The sequence below is a fragment of the Rousettus aegyptiacus genome, unplaced genomic scaffold (assembly GCF_014176215.1).
Source record: "Rousettus aegyptiacus isolate mRouAeg1 unplaced genomic scaffold, mRouAeg1.p scaffold_m13_p_17, whole genome shotgun sequence".
Taxonomy (NCBI): domain Eukaryota; kingdom Metazoa; phylum Chordata; class Mammalia; order Chiroptera; family Pteropodidae; genus Rousettus; species Rousettus aegyptiacus.
The window spans coordinates 24,612,379-24,631,813 of NW_023416292.1; the positions used below are offsets into that span (position 1 = coordinate 24,612,379).

At 67.3% G+C, this 19,435-nt stretch overlaps 1 protein-coding gene across 11 annotated transcripts in view; it reads left to right on the plus strand.

Moving 5' to 3' along the window:
• The window catches only part of MEF2D (myocyte enhancer factor 2D), a 30,062-nt gene extending 10,864 nt beyond the window's left edge, over window positions 1–19,198 (plus strand). For 3 of the 11 annotated variants that reach the window (XM_016166224.2, XM_016166222.2, XM_016166223.2), the window contains exons 2-12: window positions 4,757–4,947; window positions 5,498–5,701; window positions 6,891–7,028; window positions 7,938–8,148; window positions 8,329–8,385; window positions 9,863–10,053; window positions 10,313–10,333; window positions 11,415–11,544; window positions 14,481–14,688; window positions 15,064–15,370; window positions 15,582–19,198. In XM_016166224.2, coding sequence (XP_016021710.2) covers window positions 4,894–4,947; window positions 5,498–5,701; window positions 6,891–7,028; window positions 7,938–8,148; window positions 8,329–8,385; window positions 9,863–10,053; window positions 10,313–10,333; window positions 11,415–11,544; window positions 14,481–14,688; window positions 15,064–15,370; window positions 15,582–15,593 — 1,533 coding nt within the window. In that variant the 5' untranslated portion in view covers window positions 4,757–4,893 and the 3' untranslated portion in view covers window positions 15,594–19,198. Of the gene's footprint in view, window positions 1–75; window positions 3,029–3,056; window positions 4,948–5,497; window positions 5,702–6,890; window positions 7,029–7,059; window positions 7,195–7,937; window positions 8,149–8,328; window positions 8,386–9,862; window positions 10,054–10,312; window positions 10,334–11,414; window positions 11,545–14,480; window positions 14,689–15,063; window positions 15,371–15,581 lie in introns of those variants that run through there. The other 8 variants (XM_036234805.1, XM_016166226.2, XM_016166230.2 and 5 more) reach the window with 8 other exon arrangements.
• The last annotated feature ends 237 nt before the right edge of the window (window positions 19,199–19,435 follow it).

Sequence of the window (19,435 nt, forward strand, 5' to 3'; positions counted from 1 at the left end):
AAAATAGCCCCTGCCCAACCCTGAGGCTGCTGGGCTGGGGGAGGGGAGTCCCGAGGGAGGGAAGGGTGGTGGGAACCGGGGGTTTGGGTCCTCAGCCGGCCAGACAACGTCGGAGGGAGGAGGGCGGGGTGGGGGCCGCCCGCGCCTCTGAGAGCAGCCCTAGGAGAACTCTGGGGAGAATGCAGAGAGACTGGGGGGCAGAGAGAGCAGCCGGGGAGCAGGCTGGGGTGAGAATCGGGCCGGGGCCAGGGAGGGGGCAGTGGAGAGACCCCGCACTGCCCGTGCTCAGGCCCAGAGGCGCCATGCCCACACTTCGGGACCAGAGCAGCATGAACAGGCAGGGCTCCGTCGTGCTGCCCGGGGTGAGCCTGGCCTTCACTTTCGTCCTGTCCTCCAGACCCCCACAGCACGTCTGCTTAGAGGGAGGCTGAGGGGCTGCGGCCCTGGGCGCCCTGGGGACTGAGAGGGCCCTTGGGCCTCGTCCCCGCCTCTGCCCGCTCTTGGGACCTTGGTCCAGCCGCACTGCTCCCTCAGAGGGCAGGGGCTGGGCCCAGAGCAGCCCCAGGCCCTGGGCGCACTGTGCCCTTGGCTGGACTGCCGGCGTTCGGGGCGGGGGTGGCACCGGGGAGCTGCGCCCACACGCAGGCCGCCACCTCTGCACCGTCCCCCCCGTGCGCCCGGCCTCTCCCTGCCGCCTCTGCCCCCTCTCTGTCTCCCTTCCTGTGTCTGTGTGTCTGTCCCTCTGCCCCCCCCCCCCGTGTCTGCCTCACCCACGCCTCCTCCCTCGCTAGCGAGCAGGCTGCTTGAGGCCGCCTGACTGTGGGGGTGACAGGTGGATTGGATTGTCACCCCTCCCCCAGCGCCTGCTGCTTATTTCATGCCCTGCAGCCCAGCCCCAGGGAAGGGGCGGAGGATGACAGCTGTCGCCAGCGCCTCCTGCCTGCCCCGTCCTCAGCCGGCGCCCGGAGCAGCCCGGGAGGCAGGGACGAGGCCGGCTTGCCGAGGGCTCCTCAGGGGGCGTGAGGAGGAGCAGGGCGAAGCCGCTCCGCGGCAGAGCTGCTCGTCAGTCTCCCTGGGCGCCTGCCCCGCGTGGACCGCGGCCGGCCAGGCAGCTCTGACAGCAGGTGCCCAGCTCCTCTGAGTCTGGGACCGAGGCCGGTTTGGGTGGACGGCTGTGGGGGCCGCGGGGAGGCGGGCCCTCCCCTGACTGCCACCTTGGGAAGGCTCCCTGGGAGCAACTGCCACCCCCAGGGCCTGACCTCCCCCGCTGGCCCCAGGCCACCCTCACACAGGAACTGAGATAGCATCATTCTGAAACCCGAGAATGGTTTGAATATTGCTCAGGTACCAGGAGGTGCTACGGGGGGGGGGGGGAGGCAGGGGCCTGCCGATTCTCCCTCCAAGCTGAGACCCCCCTTAGGGTACGTTTTGCATCTCATTTGCGCGTTAATACAACCCACGGGTTCCTGCGGGTCCGTACAGCTCAGAAAAATGGCCGTCCTGGGGTCCTGCTGGCCTCTCAGGTGTCTGGTCCCCTCAGCCCCTCCTCCTTGACCGGGGTGCTGTCGGGGGGGTGGGGGAGCCTCCCACCCTACATAGGCTTCTCTGCAGCCACCTCCATGGGGGCGGGTCCCTGTTGCCACCCTCCCTCCCCCTTTGCTCCTCTGTCCCTGCGCGGAGGGCCCTACATCTTCCTGCCCCCAGCCCGCACCCCAGGAGATCCAGGCTGCCCCGTCCTGCCCTGCTAGCACTGACGGCCCCGGTGGGTGAATCAGAATCAGAAGGAGGCTTCGAGGGGGTACTTTTGGTGACACAGATGCTGCCAGCCAAGGAGTCATAGCTGTGGCCTGAGGTCAGGACTGGGCACGCCCTGGGCACATCAGAGCATGAAAGCCATTCTGGGCATCCCCCCTCCCCCTCCCCGGTTCCCCGTGGCAGCCCTAAGCCCTCCCGAGCCTTGGGCTCCAGGAGAAGGAGCCAAAAGCCAGGTCATCTGGGAGGGCTTCCGAGCAGAGGGGCAGGAGCAGCAGAGGATGGGGCCCGGGCAGGCCAGGGAGCCGGCTCACATCTGGAGAGCAGATGCCAAGGCCTCTGGCTCCTGGCAGTTGGTGCGGTAACGAGGCAGAGGGCTAATTAGGGAGGCCCAGGTGTTCCTTGAAACCTCCCTGCCTGTGCAGGAGGGACGCTTGGACAGGACAGACCTCTGTACCTTGCGTAGGTCAGCGCAGGGCCCTTTGTGCCCCAGCCGCCCTCTCTTCCCGAGTCAGGGCTGAGGCCCCATTGCTGACCGAGGGCTTTCTCACTGTGGAGACGCAGGGCAGAGGGCAGAGGGGGAGATGGCACGCAGCCCTGCAGGGGGCCCTGGCCAGGTGGGGGGGGCTGCCGGCGACAGGTGGGAGGGCCAGGGAGCGTGGGCTGTGACACGTGCCTGGGCAGCCTTGGCGGGACTTAGGGTGGATGATGCCCTGACCTCCCCATCGGGAAGCTCGGTGGGTCGCTGGCTTCCCTGTCTTCTCAGCCCTGATCCCTCGCTCATCCCCGCTCCCCCAGCATGAGGCGGGGGTGGGGGGGCGGCGCAGGAGATCAGCCAGGGAGCTGGTTGCCAGGCGACAGTTGCCTGAGCAACCCCATCCTCTCCATCTCCATGTGCTCAGGGCTGCTCCTCAGAAGACTTGAGAGTCTCGCCCTCTGTACCAGCCGAGCCAAGGGTGGGGAGGGTTGAGGACCAGAGAGGCAGTGGTGGTTGGAGGGGAGATGCCGTCCGTGCGGACGAGCATCGGGGAGACGGAGGGCGCCGTCCCCGCCGGGGGCAGGGAGGAGCCGGCGCTGCAGCAGGAGCTGGAAGTTAGGCCGCAGGGAGGACTTCTCGCAGGGTCGGGATGACGGACAGGCCTCTCTTCCTTTCACCGCCTCCCGAGCACCTCTCCCGGGGTGGAGGGCGGGACGGGCAGGCGTGGTCCAGAAGCTTCAGTCTCGTGGGGAGCCGGGCAGTGAATAGAAGCGCCGAGTCCAGGTGATTGGCAGCCACGTAAGTGCTGGACAGGGGAGGAGAGAGCACCCCGAGGGGAGATCGGTGGGGGGCGGAGGAGTGCGCAGGGCTGGCAGGAATGCCTCCTCCGGGGGTCCCGAGAGCTGAGAGGGGCTCTCTCCGAGCTCGGAGGGCGACGTGGAGTTGCCGTGAGCTGAGGGGGGTCGTGCCTCAGCCAGAGTCTGCCTCGGAGCAGGAGGGCAGAGGCGGGTGGACACCACACACAGGGGCACCCAGCGGCCGCCTCCACGCCTGGATGGGGCTTTCCAGGGCCGGCCGGCCAGAGAGTCCCACGGCGAAGTCCTCCTGGGCTGCCCGGCCCTCAGCGTGCCCGCCCCACCTCCCCTGCCAAGCCGGACCGCTGCTGCTCTGGAGAGCACAGCCTTGGGGTGCCCTGGGAGGCGGGGAGCCGAGCTCCTGGGAGGGGGACTGGGTGTGGAGGTGCGTTCCTGGCTTCCCCCCAGGTTCTCAGACTCCCCGCCTGCCCTCCCCATAGCCACAGTGTGAGGCTGGACCTCAGGGCCACTGGGGGACCCTCGGGCCGGGCCGGGGGGTCCTAATTCCTGTCATCAAACACACAGCAACACCTCTGCCCAGGTTTGTGGGAGGAGGTGGGAGCCCACGTCCCTGGACCCCGTGGAGAGGCTTTGGAAAGCGCGGGCCATGCCTGCCGCCCTGGCACCGCCGGCAGGTGCCCGATGCAAAGGCCCCTGGAACTGGGAGCCGGGGCAACCCGGGCCTGACGTCTGAGCTCCTGGACTGGTGGGCCTCGCGGGGCGACAGGCAGACCGAGGCAGGGTCCCCACCTGGCGTCTGCGGTCCCCGGCTGCCTGTGGCCTCCTTGGCAGACTTCACTGTGTTTTCTCCTTGTGCCGCAAGGCTGGGGCGCGCAGCTCAGACTGCGCCGGGGCTCCAGACATGGCCCGTTCTTCCGCAGCGGGGTCGGCGCACCGGCCCCTGCCCGTGCCCGCGAGCCTGGCCTCAGTGGGCATGGCCTCCCTCATCCACGCGTGTCCGCAGCTGCTGTCCTGCAGCGACAGAGTTGACCAGCTGCACCAGAGGCTGTATGGCCCACAAAGCCTGGAATATTTATTACTTGACTTTTCATAGGAAAAAAAAAAATGCCTGCCTTTGGTCTGGAGGGCCGGTTTGTCTGTCCATAGCCACGGAACCCTTTCTTCAAGCCCGACTTGTCGGCTGAGCCCACTGAGGAAAGCGGGCCGGCGCCCAGCACTCTGGTTGAGGAGGGGTCCTAGGGACTCCAGGCCCCCGGGCTCCGGCAGCGGGTGCGATCTGCTCCACTGTGTTCTGGAGCCGGGGCACAGACGCCCCGTCGTGGCACCAGGCACCCCACGCCAGCTGTCGGCAGACTTGGCAGGGTTCACGCGGCACGGCCTCTGAACTGGCTCCTGAGTGGCAGCCACGATTCCAGGCCAGGGGGTCGCCGGCCAGCCCCGTGTCTGTACTCGGTGGGGTCCAGGCGGTCTCTGAGCCCCTTGGAAGCCAGTGCTCGCTGACCAGGAGCCTGAGGGCTGCAGCAGCCCGTGTGAGGGGGCTGGGACCTGTGTGTGAGGTGCGCTGTGCCTGGCCGTGGCATGCTGTCCTCATGCCACCATGTCTTCGTTTTGGGGAAGGGGCTCAGCCGCTGCCGGCCTGTCCCAGGGCTGCTGTGGGCCTAGCCTTCGTGCCTGGGGAGCAGGGCTGATCATCCTCTCCTGACCCCGCCAGGAGGCTGTGTGGGAAGCGTCCTGCAGACCATGAACTGAGCGCTGGCCCCAGACCGCTCATGAGCACAGTGTGAGGCGTGCCAAGACCACCGCCCAGCGATCCCCTCCCCTTTCGAGCACTGAGGACCCCCAGAGAAGATGGGGAGGAAAAAGATTCAGATCCAGCGAATCACCGATGAGCGGAACCGACAGGTGAGGACAACCTGGAGCCACGCTGGGTGGAGCAGGGCAGGGAGCTAGCCTCCACGCCCGCCCCTTGCAGCCACTCCGGGAGGGCTTCCTGGAGGAAGGGGGCTCGAGGCTATTACAGAGGGGAAAGGCTGCCTTGGGAGAAGGGGACCCCACCTCCTTGTGCCCAGGACTCTTGCTGCTGCCACTAGGCAGACCTGCGCCCCTGCCCATGAGCCATGTGCAGCCTGAGGCCACACCCGGATACCCCGCCTTTCCAGAGATGAATCTCCCAACCCCGGGCGGAGAGGGGGCGCCCATCTATCCTCCTTCCCCGACCTTGTTATGGCCCCACCACAGAGACCTGGAGGTCCGTCCACTTGAATGCTCCGCCCCCAGTGTGGGGCCGTGGGCTCTGAGCCGCCACATGTCGGCAGAGGGCCGCTGGCCTGTGTCCTCCCCAGACCAGGGGCTCCTGAGGATGGAGCTGTCACCCTGAGGTGGGGGCTCCGGGCGGGGCTCAGGGCAGGCCTCGGCGCAGCCGGAGCCAGCTGCTCACAGCGCGTCCCGGCAGGTGACGTTCACCAAGCGGAAGTTCGGGCTGATGAAGAAGGCCTACGAGCTGAGCGTGCTGTGCGACTGCGAGATCGCCCTCATCATCTTCAACCACTCCAACAAGCTGTTCCAGTACGCCAGCACCGACATGGACAAGGTGCTGCTCAAGTACACGGAGTACAACGAGCCCCACGAGAGCCGCACCAACGCCGACATCATCGAGGTGGGGCGGCCCGCGCACGCGCGCACCTGCCCGGGCCCCGCGTGCCCGCGCACGCGCCCCACCCCTCGTGCCCGCGCACGCGCGCACCTGCCCCGGCCCCGCCAGCCCGCGCACGGTGTCGCGCGGACCCCGGCAGCGAGTGGCTGCGGGGTGCGCTGCTCACCCAGGCCGCTGTCGCGCTCTCTCCGCGTCCGCCAGGCGCGCGGGCATGCCCGCTCTGTCTGTCCTCGGGGCCGCGCGGGCCGGCTGGCCCCTTTCTCCCCCCTCCGTCTGCTCCTGCATCTGCCTCTTGCTCTCTGTGTCCCCCTCCTCGTTTTCATCTGTCTTGCTGTCCTGTCCCTTTCTGGGCCCCTGTGGCTCTATGCTCTGTTTCAGAAAGCTGCCGCTGTGAACTCTGAGGGACATGGGCTTTGGGACCCAGCGCGGGCCTTTACTGGCCACGTGGCCTTGGCAGATGGGTTAGCCCCCCAGCTGGAAGGGTGCTGTGGGCAGTGTCGATGCCCCCTGCTCCTGACGCCGAGGCGTGTCTGCTTTGGCTATGAGCTCGTGCCATGGAGGGGGTGCCCGGGAGGCACAGGCTGCCTTCCTGGAGCGAGATTTCAACTCAGATTGGGAGGAAATTCCCTTCTTTTTATGTTAGAGAAAACAGATTTAATGTGGACTAGAATGTAAACTTTGCATCATTTTAAAGACAAAACAAGTGTGAAGATGTTTTGCACAGGCAGAGGGCAGCCTTGGGGTCCACTCCAGACCCGGCAAGTGTGTCCCCAGACCGTGTGGCCACGCGTGAGAAGCTCTGGCCTTGGCGAGGACAGCTTATAGGTGGCCCATAGTGGCGACTCGGTGAACCTGTTGGCCTTTTTTCCTCTCGTCCCCCACCTCCTCTCTCTTTCTCCGTCCCCCATCCTCTTCTAAGCAGAACCCAGATCTGAGCTGGGCAATGCCAGCCCTGACCACCTTCCTTTGGGGCACCCTCCCCTCAGCCCCCCGTCACTGCGCCAAGGGCATGGCCTGAGCTGGGCCCCCTCCCACATGAACCCCACCTGCCATGCCCCTGCCCACGGGGTCCTGCACTGTGCCCCGGGTGGAGGTGGCACCGAGGGGTCATGGGGACCCTGGGACAGAGGCGGGGTGCAGGCGTCTTGGGGGGAGGCGGCGGGCAGGCTCGCTGACGGCGGTGCGGTTGCAGACCCTCAGGAAGAAGGGCTTCAACGGCTGCGACAGCCCGGAGCCCGACGGGGAGGACTCGCTGGAGCAGAGCCCGCTGCTGGAGGACAGGTGCCGGCGGGCCAGCGAGGAGCTGGACGGGCTCTTCCGGCGCTACGGGGTGAGCCTCACGCTCTGTCCGCCCGCCCCAGGCGCTGCACAAGAAGCACAGGGAGTGTGAGAGCCCCGAGGTGGACGAGGCGTTCGCCCTGACCCCCCAGACGGAGGAGAAGTATAGAAAGATAGACGAGGAGTTTGATAAGATGATGCAGAGCTATAGACTGGCCGTGAGTAGTGCGTGCCTGGAGCCCCGCGCTGCATGGTGTGGCTTCGCCCGGCCCGCGGCTGCTCCGCGCCCAGCGAGCTGGGGCTGTCGGTGACTCCCGAGGAACCGCTGACGCTGGTCGCAGGGGACCTGCGCCCCAGCCGCGACTCGCCAGGTGGAGCCCCCCCGCTCCCCCCCCAGCAGGGAGTCAGAGGCGACGTGAGGCCCTTAGGTGGCAGGGCCGTGGAGGACGTGCTCGTCTGGGTCCTTTTGGGGCCAGGCCCCAGGCCTGCTGAGACCCCCGGGCTCGGGCACTCAGGCCTGCGGTTGGGGACAGGGACTGCTTAAGGGGAAGGCAGCGAGGCGGGGCGGGCGCCTGCGCGGGGGCCCGTGGGTGGCGCGGCGTCCTGACCCGCAGCGCAGGCCCCGCCCGCTGCGTGTGTGTCTGGTCATACGAGGGGCCGCTAACCGCTCCCCGCGTGTCCCGCCTGGCTGAGGACTAACCCCCCTCCACGAGCGGTTCTGGCGCCCCTGGCCCTTCTGCAGTGGGCAGAGCCTTGTCCTGCTCTCTGGCCCAGAGCCGGGTCCCACAGTGCTCCCAGCAGTGCCCGTCCTTGGGGGGCGTGCCGGGCAGGACCCTGGAGGGCCCGGTGGGGAGGGCCTGAGCCGCTGGCCCGCGGACGCGCAGCTCAGCGCTAGAACCGCCTTCGGCTGCCACGGGAAGGGCCACCCCGGCCTGACCCTGCCTCTTCGTTCTCTGCCCAGTCAGCCGTCCCGGCCCCCAACTTTGCCATGCCCGTGACGGTGCCTGTGTCCAGCCAGAGCTCGCTGCAGTTCAGCAACCCCAGCGGCTCCTTGGTCACCCCCTCCCTGGTGACGTCATCCCTCACGGACCCACGGCTCCTGTCCCCCCAGCAGCCAGCCCTGCAGAGGAACAGCGTGTCCCCCGGCCTGCCCCAGCGGCCAGCCAGTGCCGGTGAGTGGCGGTGCGGGGGCGGGGACTCACAGCCCTCCCACCGGGCACCCCCTTCCCCTACGTGCCTCCCTCATTTCCATGGCTTCTCAGGGGAGGGACTGAGACTCTACCCACGCAGTCCCCAAGGCCCGCTCCGGAGGGGCGTCCTGTCGGCTCATCGTGGCTCTGTTTGTCCTCCAGGGGCCATGCTGGGGGGAGACCTCAGCAGTGCGAACGGAGCCTGCCCCAGCCCTGTGGGTGAGTGCGGCAGCCTGGGCAGGGGGGCTCTGCCTGCCTGGGGGGCTGGGCTCTGGGACCAGGAAGCACCGAGACGGGCAGCGAGGGAGACCGCGGGGCCTGAGCTGGGGGCTGAGTCTGGGGGCTTCTGAGCCCCGAGACCTCACGTCTGCAGCATGATGGGTGACATGTGGGCCCTTGGGCCCCGCCGAGCACGAGGGCAGGCCGACCCCTCTGGTCCCGGAGGAGGCCAGGCTCCCCAGCTGAGCGGGGCGTCTGGCAGGTGCAGGCATGTCTGGCACAGACCCTCACGCGCGCGCACACGCGGCGACGTTCCGGACCCTGGATGAGTGCTCGTGAGCACACATCTACAAGCCACCGAAGAGAGGCTGTTCCGCCCCCCTCCCCATAGCCGACAGCCCCTCCTGCCCTGTGCTGTCGTCTGGTTGGTGACTGTGACTTCGAATGTCACCATTGACGTCACCCTGACATTCCTGCCATTCCCAGAGTGATCCGGGAACTGGGATGGAGGCCACCACACTCAGGCCACAGAGCAGGGTGACATTCTGGCTGTGGTCACCCGCACACCTCTGGGCCTTAGGGTCTCCCAGCTCAGCGCCAGGCACGCTAGCCACTCCTTGGCACTAACCGTCCGGGTCGGGAGACGGGCAGTAGGTGAATACCCTCCCTCTCCGAGGAGAAGGCCGGAGACTCGCCTGGGGCCGCGAGGTGGTGGCGACAGGGCCGTCCAGCCGGCACGTGGCCCCTGGCTTGGCCCCCGGCCCCCTGGGCCAGGCATCACACCTCTGCCAGCCAGGCCTCAAGTTTCCTCTTTTGTAAATAGTGCCCAGGACACGTGTCCTGTCCGTCTGGGGGTTGGCGTGAGGATTAAATGGGGAGACGGCGTGTGAAAGCCCCGCACAGGCTGTGGGCGTGAGGCAAAGGGAGCCGCAGGCAGTCTGGCTGTGGCAGTGGCTGGCCATCGAGCCCCCGGCGCCAGGCCCCGCACCCCGCCCAGCGAGCGGCTCAGCTTCCCCAGAGCTGCGGGCACCTTGGCACGTGCTCATCCAAGTCACAGCGTCCCCAGCTCATGGCGCAGGGAGCCACGAGTGGTTCATTTGCCCCGGGGACCAGGACCTTCCCTGAGGCCCAAGTTCCAGGCTGCCACCTTTTCCCAACCTGGGTCATTGTGCACCCAGTCGGGGGCAGAAGGTGCTGGACTTCCTGTCCATGGTGACCACAAAGTGGAAAGGCAGGGAGAGGCTTGTCTCTTGTGATTCCATTTCTCCCACCCCCTGCAGAGCGTCTCCCCACCCCCCCACGCTGCCCCGTGCCTGTGGCTCATGGCAGGGGGCGAACCCACTGATTCGGGATCCAGGGGAGCTCCTGCCCACTCAGGCTTTGAGAGGCGCTGGGTGGCAGGCACACTGGCCCGGGGGCAGCGGGCAGACTTGGGCTGGGGCCTCGCGTGACTCCTGTGCCCGCCTCTCTCCTCCAGGGAACGGCTACGTCAGCGCCCGGGCCTCCCCTGGCCTGCTCCCTGTGGCCAATGGCAACAGCTTAAACAAGGTCGTCCCCGCCAAGTCTCCGCCCCCACCCACCCACAGCGCCCAGCTCGGAGCCCCCAGCCGCAAGCCCGACCTGAGGGTCATCACGTCCCAGGGAGGAAAGGGGTTAATGCACCACTTGGTGAGTGGGGGTCCGGCCGGGGGGCTGGGAGCCGGAGAGCGGGCAGTTACGTCCTCCCAGGAGACGGCGGGAGGCCGAAGTGCCGGCCTCGGGCAGGGGGCGGGGGCCGGGAGCGGGGGCGCTGGGCTGGACGTGCGTCCGGGTCGCGGGGAGCAGCGCTGTGCTGCAGGCTGCGGAGGTGGGTGGGGTGGCGGTGGGCAGGGGTGCGGGGCCGGAGGCCGGACTCTGAGCCGTCCCTTGGTTTTATTTCTGCTCCCAGACCGAGGACCACTTAGACCTGGTGAGTGAGGGGGCGAGGCGTTTGCTGTGGCCGCGAGGTCGTCGGGCCCGCGGCGCGCGCCCCCCGCAGAGTGCGTGCGCGCTCCCCGCAGAGTGCGTGTGCGCCCTTGTCCCTTCGCGTGCGCTGTCGCCTTGGCTGTTTGCCAGGAGCTGTGCTCGGATCCCGCGGTGGATGGGCGGGGCCGAGGGGTGGGGCGTGCATGTGTGTGCCCGCGTGTGCACGCGTGTCTCTGCGGTGTCCCGTTCACACAGACACACCTTCCTCCGCGTGTGTGCGGGGGGGTGGGGGTGGCGCACCAGGCCCTGTCCAGGGTGAGCCCCGGGAGCCTGGATTAGGCGCCTAGGCCCGGGGCTGCTCCGCACCTGCTCTCCCGGTCCCACCGCCCCGTGGGAGTGAACCAGACTGACGGGAAGAGCCGACTCAGGGGGCGGGGGTTGGGGGGGCCCACAACGTCCCTGCAGGGGGCCGCCCTCCCGGCCGGCCCCCCATGGTGCGCAGGCGCCCACGGCCCACCACCCCCTCTTGCACACACGCCCCAGCCGGGAGCGGGCAGAGGCGCCTCCCCGCACCGCCTGCCGGGAGGCCGGAGAGGCTGGAAAAGGCAGGCAGGCTTTGGCGGCCGGCACGGCGGCTGTCTCGGCCCCAGCGTGGAGCTGGAATAAACAAGTGAGTCAGCGGCAGATGGAGCTGGCAGCCCACACACGTGTGTGCAGACACGCAGGCACACGCGTCCCCTCGCAGATGCCAGCTCGCCTCCCGCGGCGGGCGCCGCGGCGTGCCGGGCGCGGGGCAGCCTCCGAGGGGCGGGCGGGCGTGGCCTGCCCCTGACGCTCAGGGCAGAGCCCGGGGCCAGCGCGCGCGCCCGCCTCTGCATGTCTGCAGGTGTGACCGGGCGCGCGTGGCCCATTTCCGTGGATGCCGGTGTCTGTGACCGCACCAGCACATGCGTGTGTGTCTCGGGGCCTCCATGCCGAACACCCCGCCAGGCCTTGGGACTCAGGGCCCCGCTCCGGGCCTTAGAGTGTGAGGCCAGGACCGCGCAGCCCCCTCTTCCCCCCTGACCGCCAGTTTCCTCCCGCAGAACAACGCCCAGCGCCTCGGGGCCTCCCAGTCCACGCACTCGCTCACCACGCCCGTGGTCTCCGTGGCTACGCCCAGCTTGCTCAGCCAGGGGCTCCCCTTCTCTTCCATGCCCACCGCCTACAACACAGGTGAGCACTCGGGCCGACAGGGGGGCGCCCTAGTCTGAGGAAGGCCATTGACGTGGGGGAGGCCCCCCTTAATTAAAGTCACCACACTTAGCCAGTAGGAAAATGGGACGCCCAGTTAAATTTGAACTTCAGGAAAAACTGAGTAGTTTTTTACCATTTGTTCCAAAGACATACCTGTGCCTCGAGAGTGTTGATTATTTTGTCCGAAATTCAGATTTAATGGGGTATCCCTTATTCTTAACACAGGACTTAATAGAGAAGGGGTTCCCGTCTTAGGGAGCCTCCTGTCAGGACCAGCCAGGCCAGAGGTGGACTAAGCTGCGACTCAGGCCGCCGGGGCTGGGCAGTGGGGAGGGGGCACGGTCTGCCCAGCGAGGCGTCCTATGGCAGGAAGGAGACGGGGGCTGAGCAGGCAGAGGGGGGCCTTGTCCCGGTTCCTGGCAGAGCCGGGGGGCTCCGGGCCGGGGGTCTGGGTGGCTTGGTGACCAGGGGCAGGAGGAGCAAGACCGAGGAAGGTCGGGAGACGGGACTGAAGGCGGCGTCGCTCGAGACACGGGGCGGGCCCCGCGTGGAGCTGACAGGACACCCGGTGCCTCCCTGGCCTGTGTCACCCACTCGCGCCCTCCTGGGAGCAGCCTGCGGCACTGCCAGCCGCCTCGCCCGTGCTCCGGCCGCGGCGTCAGGAGGGACTGCCCAGGGGGAGGTGTCTGGCCACCTCGTTTCAGAGCCCGTCCGAGGCGGGGCCGCCTGGTCTGTTGCCCAGGTTCTCCACCTGAGGACGGCTCGCCTTGGGGCTGTCGCGATGGCATCAGACAAGACAGGCCTTCCCATTCGCCCTGCCGCGTGAGCCCCCGTCCCAGAGCCGAACCGTGCTGGGGCCTGACCCCGGCACAGATGCCACAGAGCCCGGCGCCTCCCAGGCCACGCGGGAGACCCAGGGCCGACCCTGTGCAGAGCCCCGGGGCCGGCCCGTGTCGAGGGGCCCGGCTCTGGCCTGAGTCTGCCCCCAGCGCCCGTACAGCCCCTTGTCTCTGTGCGCACCCACTCCTGGGCCGTTACACCCACTCCTGGGCAGCTTCGGGGGGCCTGTGCCAGGCAGCCGGGCTCGTCTGTCAGAGTGGGGGCCGGACAGGAGGTCCCCGAGTCCGGCCTGGCCCTGCCGGCTGTGGTCTGGCCCAGCTAGGGAAGCCGGCGCCCGGGGCGGGCGGGGGCTGGGCAGACTGCTCTTCTGGAGTGGCTGTTCTGGGGACACCGTGCTGGTGGCGTTCTGCTGTCTCCTTGGGCCCCCCGCCGCCTGGGGAAGCAGGAGGGAGGTCAGTGGGTGTCAGTGCCGGTGACAGGCGCTCAGTGGGCCAGGCCAAGAGCCCCTTGGTCACTGTGGTGGCAGCGGACTCTGCCCCGGAGCCTGACAGGGAGTGAGTGGCCCTCCTCGAGTCCCCTCGGCCGCTGGGGGCTCCGGGGCCTCTGGCCCTGGGCGTCACGGAGGCAGCAGATGCTGTCGGGTGGCACTAGGTGTGTGAACAGCACCCCGGCAAGCTTGTTGCTGGTTGGTCACTGTTCACAGTCCTTGGCCCAGGGCAAGTTCCGGCTGGCAGTGACCTGGCTGTGACAGCGTCTTGGGTGAAGGACAGGCCGGCCCCTTGCTGACACTGGCTGCCGAGGTCCGCTGTGGTCGCTGGGCAGCCTGCAGGCAGCTCCACCCGTTTGGATGCTCTGGGCCCCTGGTGGACGGAGCTGGCATGGGCTGGGGAGTCGTGGGCCGGGGTGGAGTCAGGGCCTGCACTGTGGGGGACCGGGCTGGCACGGCGCTGCCTGGGCCCGTGTGCCCCCCTCCGCTTTTCACACGGGAGCGCCCCGGAGCTCCCGGCCAGCGCCGTGAGGCCAGAGGCGAGCCCGGGCCTTCCCTGGGGGCGACTTTCGGCAGTTGAGGTGCCTGGGGTCGCGTCCCAGCCCTGCCAGGGGCGCTCTCCGTGACCTGGGGCGTGTTCCTTAAACCCGAGGCTGCGGTTGCCTCACTTGTAAATTAATGACGATAACCAGTAAGTCATTGGAGTAATTCCTGGGGCCAGCCTGTCCTGCACACGTGGTGCGTGCGAAGTCGCTCCGTCCTCACGTGAGCCGTGTGACCGGTTGGCGTCCTCGCCGGCTCCTGGTGCGTAAGGAGCTCAGCCAGAGTCACGTGGCCCGTGGGCGGCGGGGCCAGGGGCCCGATGGCGCTGCTGCCCACCACCTCGCAGCGGCGTTGCGTGGACGGCGCGGGCGCAAGGCCGGGCAGACGCCCCCGGAGTGACTGTCAGGACAGGATGGCTCCCGCCCTCCCGGTCTGCGCCGTCCCAGACAGGACGCGTGGAAGGCGCCGGCGCCGTGTGAGTTGTGCAGCAGCAGCTCATGGCGGTTTGTTCTGTGACCCTGCGAACATCGCTTTCCTCACTGCGACGGAAGCCTCGGGAAATAATGAGCGCCACCTCGTGGGGAGGGGGCGCGCGCTGCGGGGCTGTCCCCTTGCAGCCCTGCGCGCGGTGGGCGCGGCCGCTCCGCGGGCGGTCGGCAGTCTGCGGGGCGGGGGACGGACGAGCGGCCGGCGGGGGCGCGGTTTCAGCGACGTGCGCGGCCGGGGCACACCTTTCCTCCTTTCCTCCCGTCTCCTTTCTTAAAATTGACGCTGTAGAAGTGACATCTACACATAGTAAAAAAAAAAAAAGGTGAACAGATTGGAAAAGATCACCTTTTCGTTCTGTTAGAAGCGGCACCTCACGGTTGTCGCCGTTGGCCTTTCTCGAGCTGGGGTTGCCACCCGGGGGGCTGGCCAGGGCCGTGTGGCGCACTGTCTGCCTGTCCGTCATCCACGGCCGCTCCTGTGCCCGCCCCCCCCCCCGGCGCCCCAGCCTGCGTCCTCCCCTGCTGAGGCCACCCTCCCTTCGCTCCCCTCGCCACAGATTACCAGCTGACGAGTGCGGAGCTGTCGTCCTTGCCAGCCTTCAGCTCGCCTGGGGGGCTGTCGCTCGGCAACGTCACCGCCTGGCAGCAGCCGCCGCAGCCCCAGCAGCCCCCCCAGCCGCAGCCCCCGCAGCCCCAGCCCCAGCCGCAGCCGCCGCAGCCGCAGCCGCAGTCGCACCTGGTCCCCGTGTCCCTCAGCAACCTCCTGTGAGTCCCGGGGACCCCCACACGGGCTCGGTGGGCTGCCTGGGGGGGCGGGACGGCGAGGGCCCGCTGGGGGTGTCAGTGGCCAGCCCGTGAGGCTCCAGGGGGCAGCCCTGGCCGCGTGCAGGCCTGGGAGACCCGCCCTGAGCCCCTCGAGAGCCAGCCCGGGAGGGGGGCGGCGGGCGGCCCGCTAGGTGACGTGGCCCAGGACAGCTGATGTGACTGACTCCCTCCCCCCCTCGCCTGGCCCTCTCTCCCCTTGTCTCCGACCCGCCCTCCGTCCCCCTCCCGCTCGCACCCCCACCTGTCTCTCACCCCGTCTGTGGCTCACCGCCCCTGTTTCTCCGCCCCGCACCCAACCCCGGCGCCCGTCTCCAGCCCTGGCAGCCCCCTGCCCCACGTGGGCGCTGCCCTCACCGTCACCACCCACCCCCATATCAGCATCAAGTCGGAACCGGTGTCCCCAAGCCGTGAGCGCAGCCCCGCGCCGCCCCCTTCAGCCGTGTTCCCGGCTGCCCGCCCGGAGCCTGGCGACGGCCTCAGCAGCCCAGCCGGGGGCTCCTACGAGCCGGGGGACCAGGACGACGGCCGGGCGGACTTCGGGCCCACGCTGGGCCTGCTGCGCCCGGCCCCGGAGCCTGAGGCCGAGGGCTCGGCCGTGAAGAGGATGCGGCTGGACACCTGGGTACTGTAGCGCCGCCTCCTGCCCACCCGCCCCGCCCGCCCCGTCCTCGGGCCAGCCCTGCCCTCAGCCCTCAGCCCTCCCGCTCTGTGACGCGGCCCCTCAGAGCTGGCCCTGCCACTGGGGGCCGGGCCCTGCCAGGAGGGGGGAGTGGGCGCACACCCCACGGCCTGGACCTCCCCTCACACCCCTTCTCCATCTCCTCTCTTCACAGACATTAAAGTGACGGCCCCCCCTCCTCTCAGCCTCCCCGATGAAGAGTTGACAATCTCGCCGCCCGCCCCCGTCCTGGGCTCCTCCCGCTCGGCCCCGCTCCCTTGTGCTCCGTGTCCTGTTGACGGTTACATTTGTGTATAATTATTATTATATTATTATTAATATTATATTTTTTTTAATTTGGATTCTCGCTTTGGAGGGGGGATGCTCTCATCCCCTTTCTGCACCCCGCCTTTTTCACTGGCTGGGGGAGCTCTTTTTTGCGGGAAGGGGGGACACTTTGCACGTTGTACACATATGCTGCAGGGGGGTGGGGGCCCGCCAGGCCTTTGGGACAGGACAGGTGCCGAGCCGTGCATGTGGAGCCCCCCACCCCGTCTCCCAGACAGAGGGAAATAACCAAAAAACTTCCAAACAGCAGAAACCCTTACAACAGACTGAAACCCCAAAGTCGGCTTGACGGTGGGTTTGTGTTTCAGGGGAGGGTGCGTGGCGGCTCCGTAAAGGGCCTCTGCCTCGGGGCCGTGCCCACGGGCGCGTGGGACAGAGCTCCCCGGCCCAGCCGCACGCGCCCACACACCACGTAGTCTCACTGGCCTGGCGTGAGCCGCGCCCCAAGGCATGGGGCGCTGGCCGGGCTCCAGGCTGCAAAGCTGCCTGGGAATCTGAGGCTGGGGGTGGGGGGCGGGAGGCGGGAGGCAGGCGCCTCTGAAGCACATTTAGAGAGAAAGAGCCATGAGGAGAGGGCTGAGGACAGACGGCAGGGCTGGGCGGGGGGCGCCGGGGTCCCCGCCTTCCCCCGCGTCTTCCCTGAGAGACACAGTGCAATAGCTCCCCAGCCCCATAAAGGCGGCCACGAGGTGCAGGCAGAATGGGGGGAGGGGCTGGAGTGAGGCCGCCTCGTGGGAGCCGGCCTCGGGCACCCAGGGTGCCTGAGGACCAGAGGCGGGCCCCCCGGGGCGAGTGTGAGCGAGGGGCTCGCTCTTCCTTACACGGGCTCACCCCCAGGGGAGGGGGTGTCGGATGGGGTGCGGGTGTGAGGGAGGGGACTGGAGGTCCTCCGAAGGCCCCCTTCTTTCCCCCTCGACCCCGCTCCCCAGCCCTTCCGCCTCCCTGCTCCTGGCACCCCCATTGTCTCGCTACCTCCTGCCCCCTCCCAGCCCGCACCCCACCTCCCCTCTTGGCTACTGTAATTGTAAATAGCAACCTTGGGAAGCGTTAGCCGTTTAACAGTCCAGGAAACTGGTTTTTTTTTGTTGTTGTTGTATTGATATGAAATGAGATTCTATTTTTGTCAAAGTATATTGTAATAATAACGACTCAAACGCCCGTACTGTACAGACGAGGTTCTTCTGCTGTTGTTCTTGCTCCCCTCCCCGCCCCCCGTCTGCCCCCTCTGCTGCCTGCCAGCTCCTGAGACCTCGGGCTTTGTGACAGGTCACCCCGGAGGGGGCAGGCCCCCAGCCTATGACCCACACCAGGCGCTGAGGGGCCTGGCCTGGGGTGCGTGGCGGGCTGCCTGGGGTCTGCCCCTGCTTCCCGGAAGCCGAGGTCCTCTGCCCGAGGGTGCCGTGCTCCCTTGGTGGGACAGCAGAGGAGACGAGGCCCAGGTGTGTGGCGGGCGACTCTCTGTGCCGGCCACTACCACCCGGCCACTTGCAGTATTGTGACGCGAGGCAGGGGAAGACGGAAGAGGGGGGCGCGTGGCTGCACGTGCGTGTGCGCGAGGGCACCTGCCGTTGGCGTGTCTGAGTGTCCCTGCGTGTGTGTGTGTAGCTTGCACGAGTCTCTGAGCCTGTCCGGCCATCCGCATGAATCTTCGTGAAAATCGAGCTCTGAGGATCTGTGTGCGTGTGCGTGTGCGCACCTGGGCGTGTGTTTACACAGGGGCAGGTGGCCGTTGCAGCCACGCAGCCCTGGCTTTCAGCCGCACGGCGCCCTCCGGGGCCCCCTCCCCTCTGGCCTGCTCCTTCACCTGTCCTCACCCTGATATTTCTGTCCCGCAGTCAGGGCTCTGGCAGTTGGCCCCTCTGCTCCTCCCCGCAGCTCCGCCTCTCACGGGCTCCGAGCACGTAGTCCCCCAAGACCCACACCTTACACACAGCCCCCTGCCCTGGGGTCCCCTCTCTCCGTCACCCCAGCCCTTCACGGTGACACTCACGTTCCCCTTCCTCCCGGAAGCTTTTTCCTCGCCCGGTCCGTGAGCCACCCTTCCTCACGGCTTATCCCCCACCTGCTGACTGGGCACACGCCACATTCAGGCTTCCTGCAGGATCCTCCGGGGGCTTTCAAGGATCAAGGGGACCGGGCCAGGGCCTCGGGAGCAGACGGGATGTCGTCTCGTGCGCGCGTGCATCCCCAGGCCTCGCCCGGTGCCCGGCACGGACCTGGTGCTCGGCGCACGCTGAGTGGGTGAACCACAGGTGCTCCACAGTCGCTGAGCGACCGGCCCTCCCTTCGCCGGCGGTCCCGCCGCCAGTCTGCCCGCCTCTCTGGGCCGGGCTTGGCCGCCACCAGGTGCGGGCGGGGCCGGGGTCCCTGCGGTTCACGGTGCAATATTCCCCCGTTTGCCCTCTGCCTTGGACCGGCGAACCTGGCTTTTGATTACCATGCGCGATGTGTGTCCTCTCTTCTCCGTGCCTGGGGGCAGGGGGTGGTCTGTGAATGACTACGTGACGTTTCTGCAGTTCAAAATCCCAAGATTTCTCTTGGGGGCAGGGGCTTCTGGCCGGCCAGACGAAGGGTCCCTGGGAACCCAGACCTCGAGTGGGGCTTCATTCTTGTTCCTCTCACAAGCCAAATTCGCCGCCTCCCTCTCCTTCCTCCCGAGAACTGGGCATTTGCCAAAGTAATCACTGGAGTCGCCCGACGCCCCCGCCTCCCCAGGTTTCCCACAGCTTTCAGGGACAGTGGGCAGGGGACCCCCACACCCCATCGAACACACCGTTTTCCCTCCCCCAGCAGTGCACTCCTGCAGTGAGACTGACCCCTGACCCTTACCTGGCCCTCCCCACCTTGGACAGGAAGTAATGCACCTTCTCTTGCTGACTATTTATTTGTTTGGAGAGACAGAAATGATGTAAAAGTGTATCTAGAAATATCTATATCTATATATTTTTAACTGACTCTTTGGAACCCCCTGGGGTGGGGTGGGGGGCGAATTCGGGCTTTCATGGACGGTGGGGGGGGCTTGGAGCCTGGGAACGCCTGTTCTTCCCTGCCGCCCGCCTCCCTCCACCCCTACGCAGTTAGGAGCGGGGTTTGTACTGGGGGAGGGGGCTGGAATGTTCTGTGGAGAATCTGGATTCTCTCTGTCTTCCCCATTCATGTCCCAGAGGGAGGGGGACAGGCCACGGAGGGGCCCCACCCCAAACCCGACAATCACCCACACTCCTGGGGCTCCTCCCAGGCCTGGGCGGGGCGAGGCCGAGCGTGTGGCCGTCGGTTTGTTTTCGATGTTTCTTTCGTGCTGTATGGTGATGCTTTCTTAGTATTCTACACAATAAGAAAAGACAAAGTTCTCGAGATTCTTATGAGTTTTGTTTGAAAACTCTTTCACTATATTTGTTGTAAAGAGGTTTACTATTAAAAGAAAAAGAATACACGTTTCTGATACTTTGGCTTTGGGGTCTGGTTTCTTTGGCGCGTGCTGAGGAGGGGAAGGAGGGCCAGTGCAGCCCCATGGGGGAGGCAGGCCTGGCCTACGCCTGCTGGGCGGGCACCTGCGGGTGTCCGAGGTGGGGTTTCAGGTGACACTTCTCAGGTGCTCTTTCAGAAGCCATAGAAGGGGCCCTGGGACACAAGAAAGACAAGTGCTGCTCCAGGCCCCAGGCTGGGTCGGGGGCCCGGCGG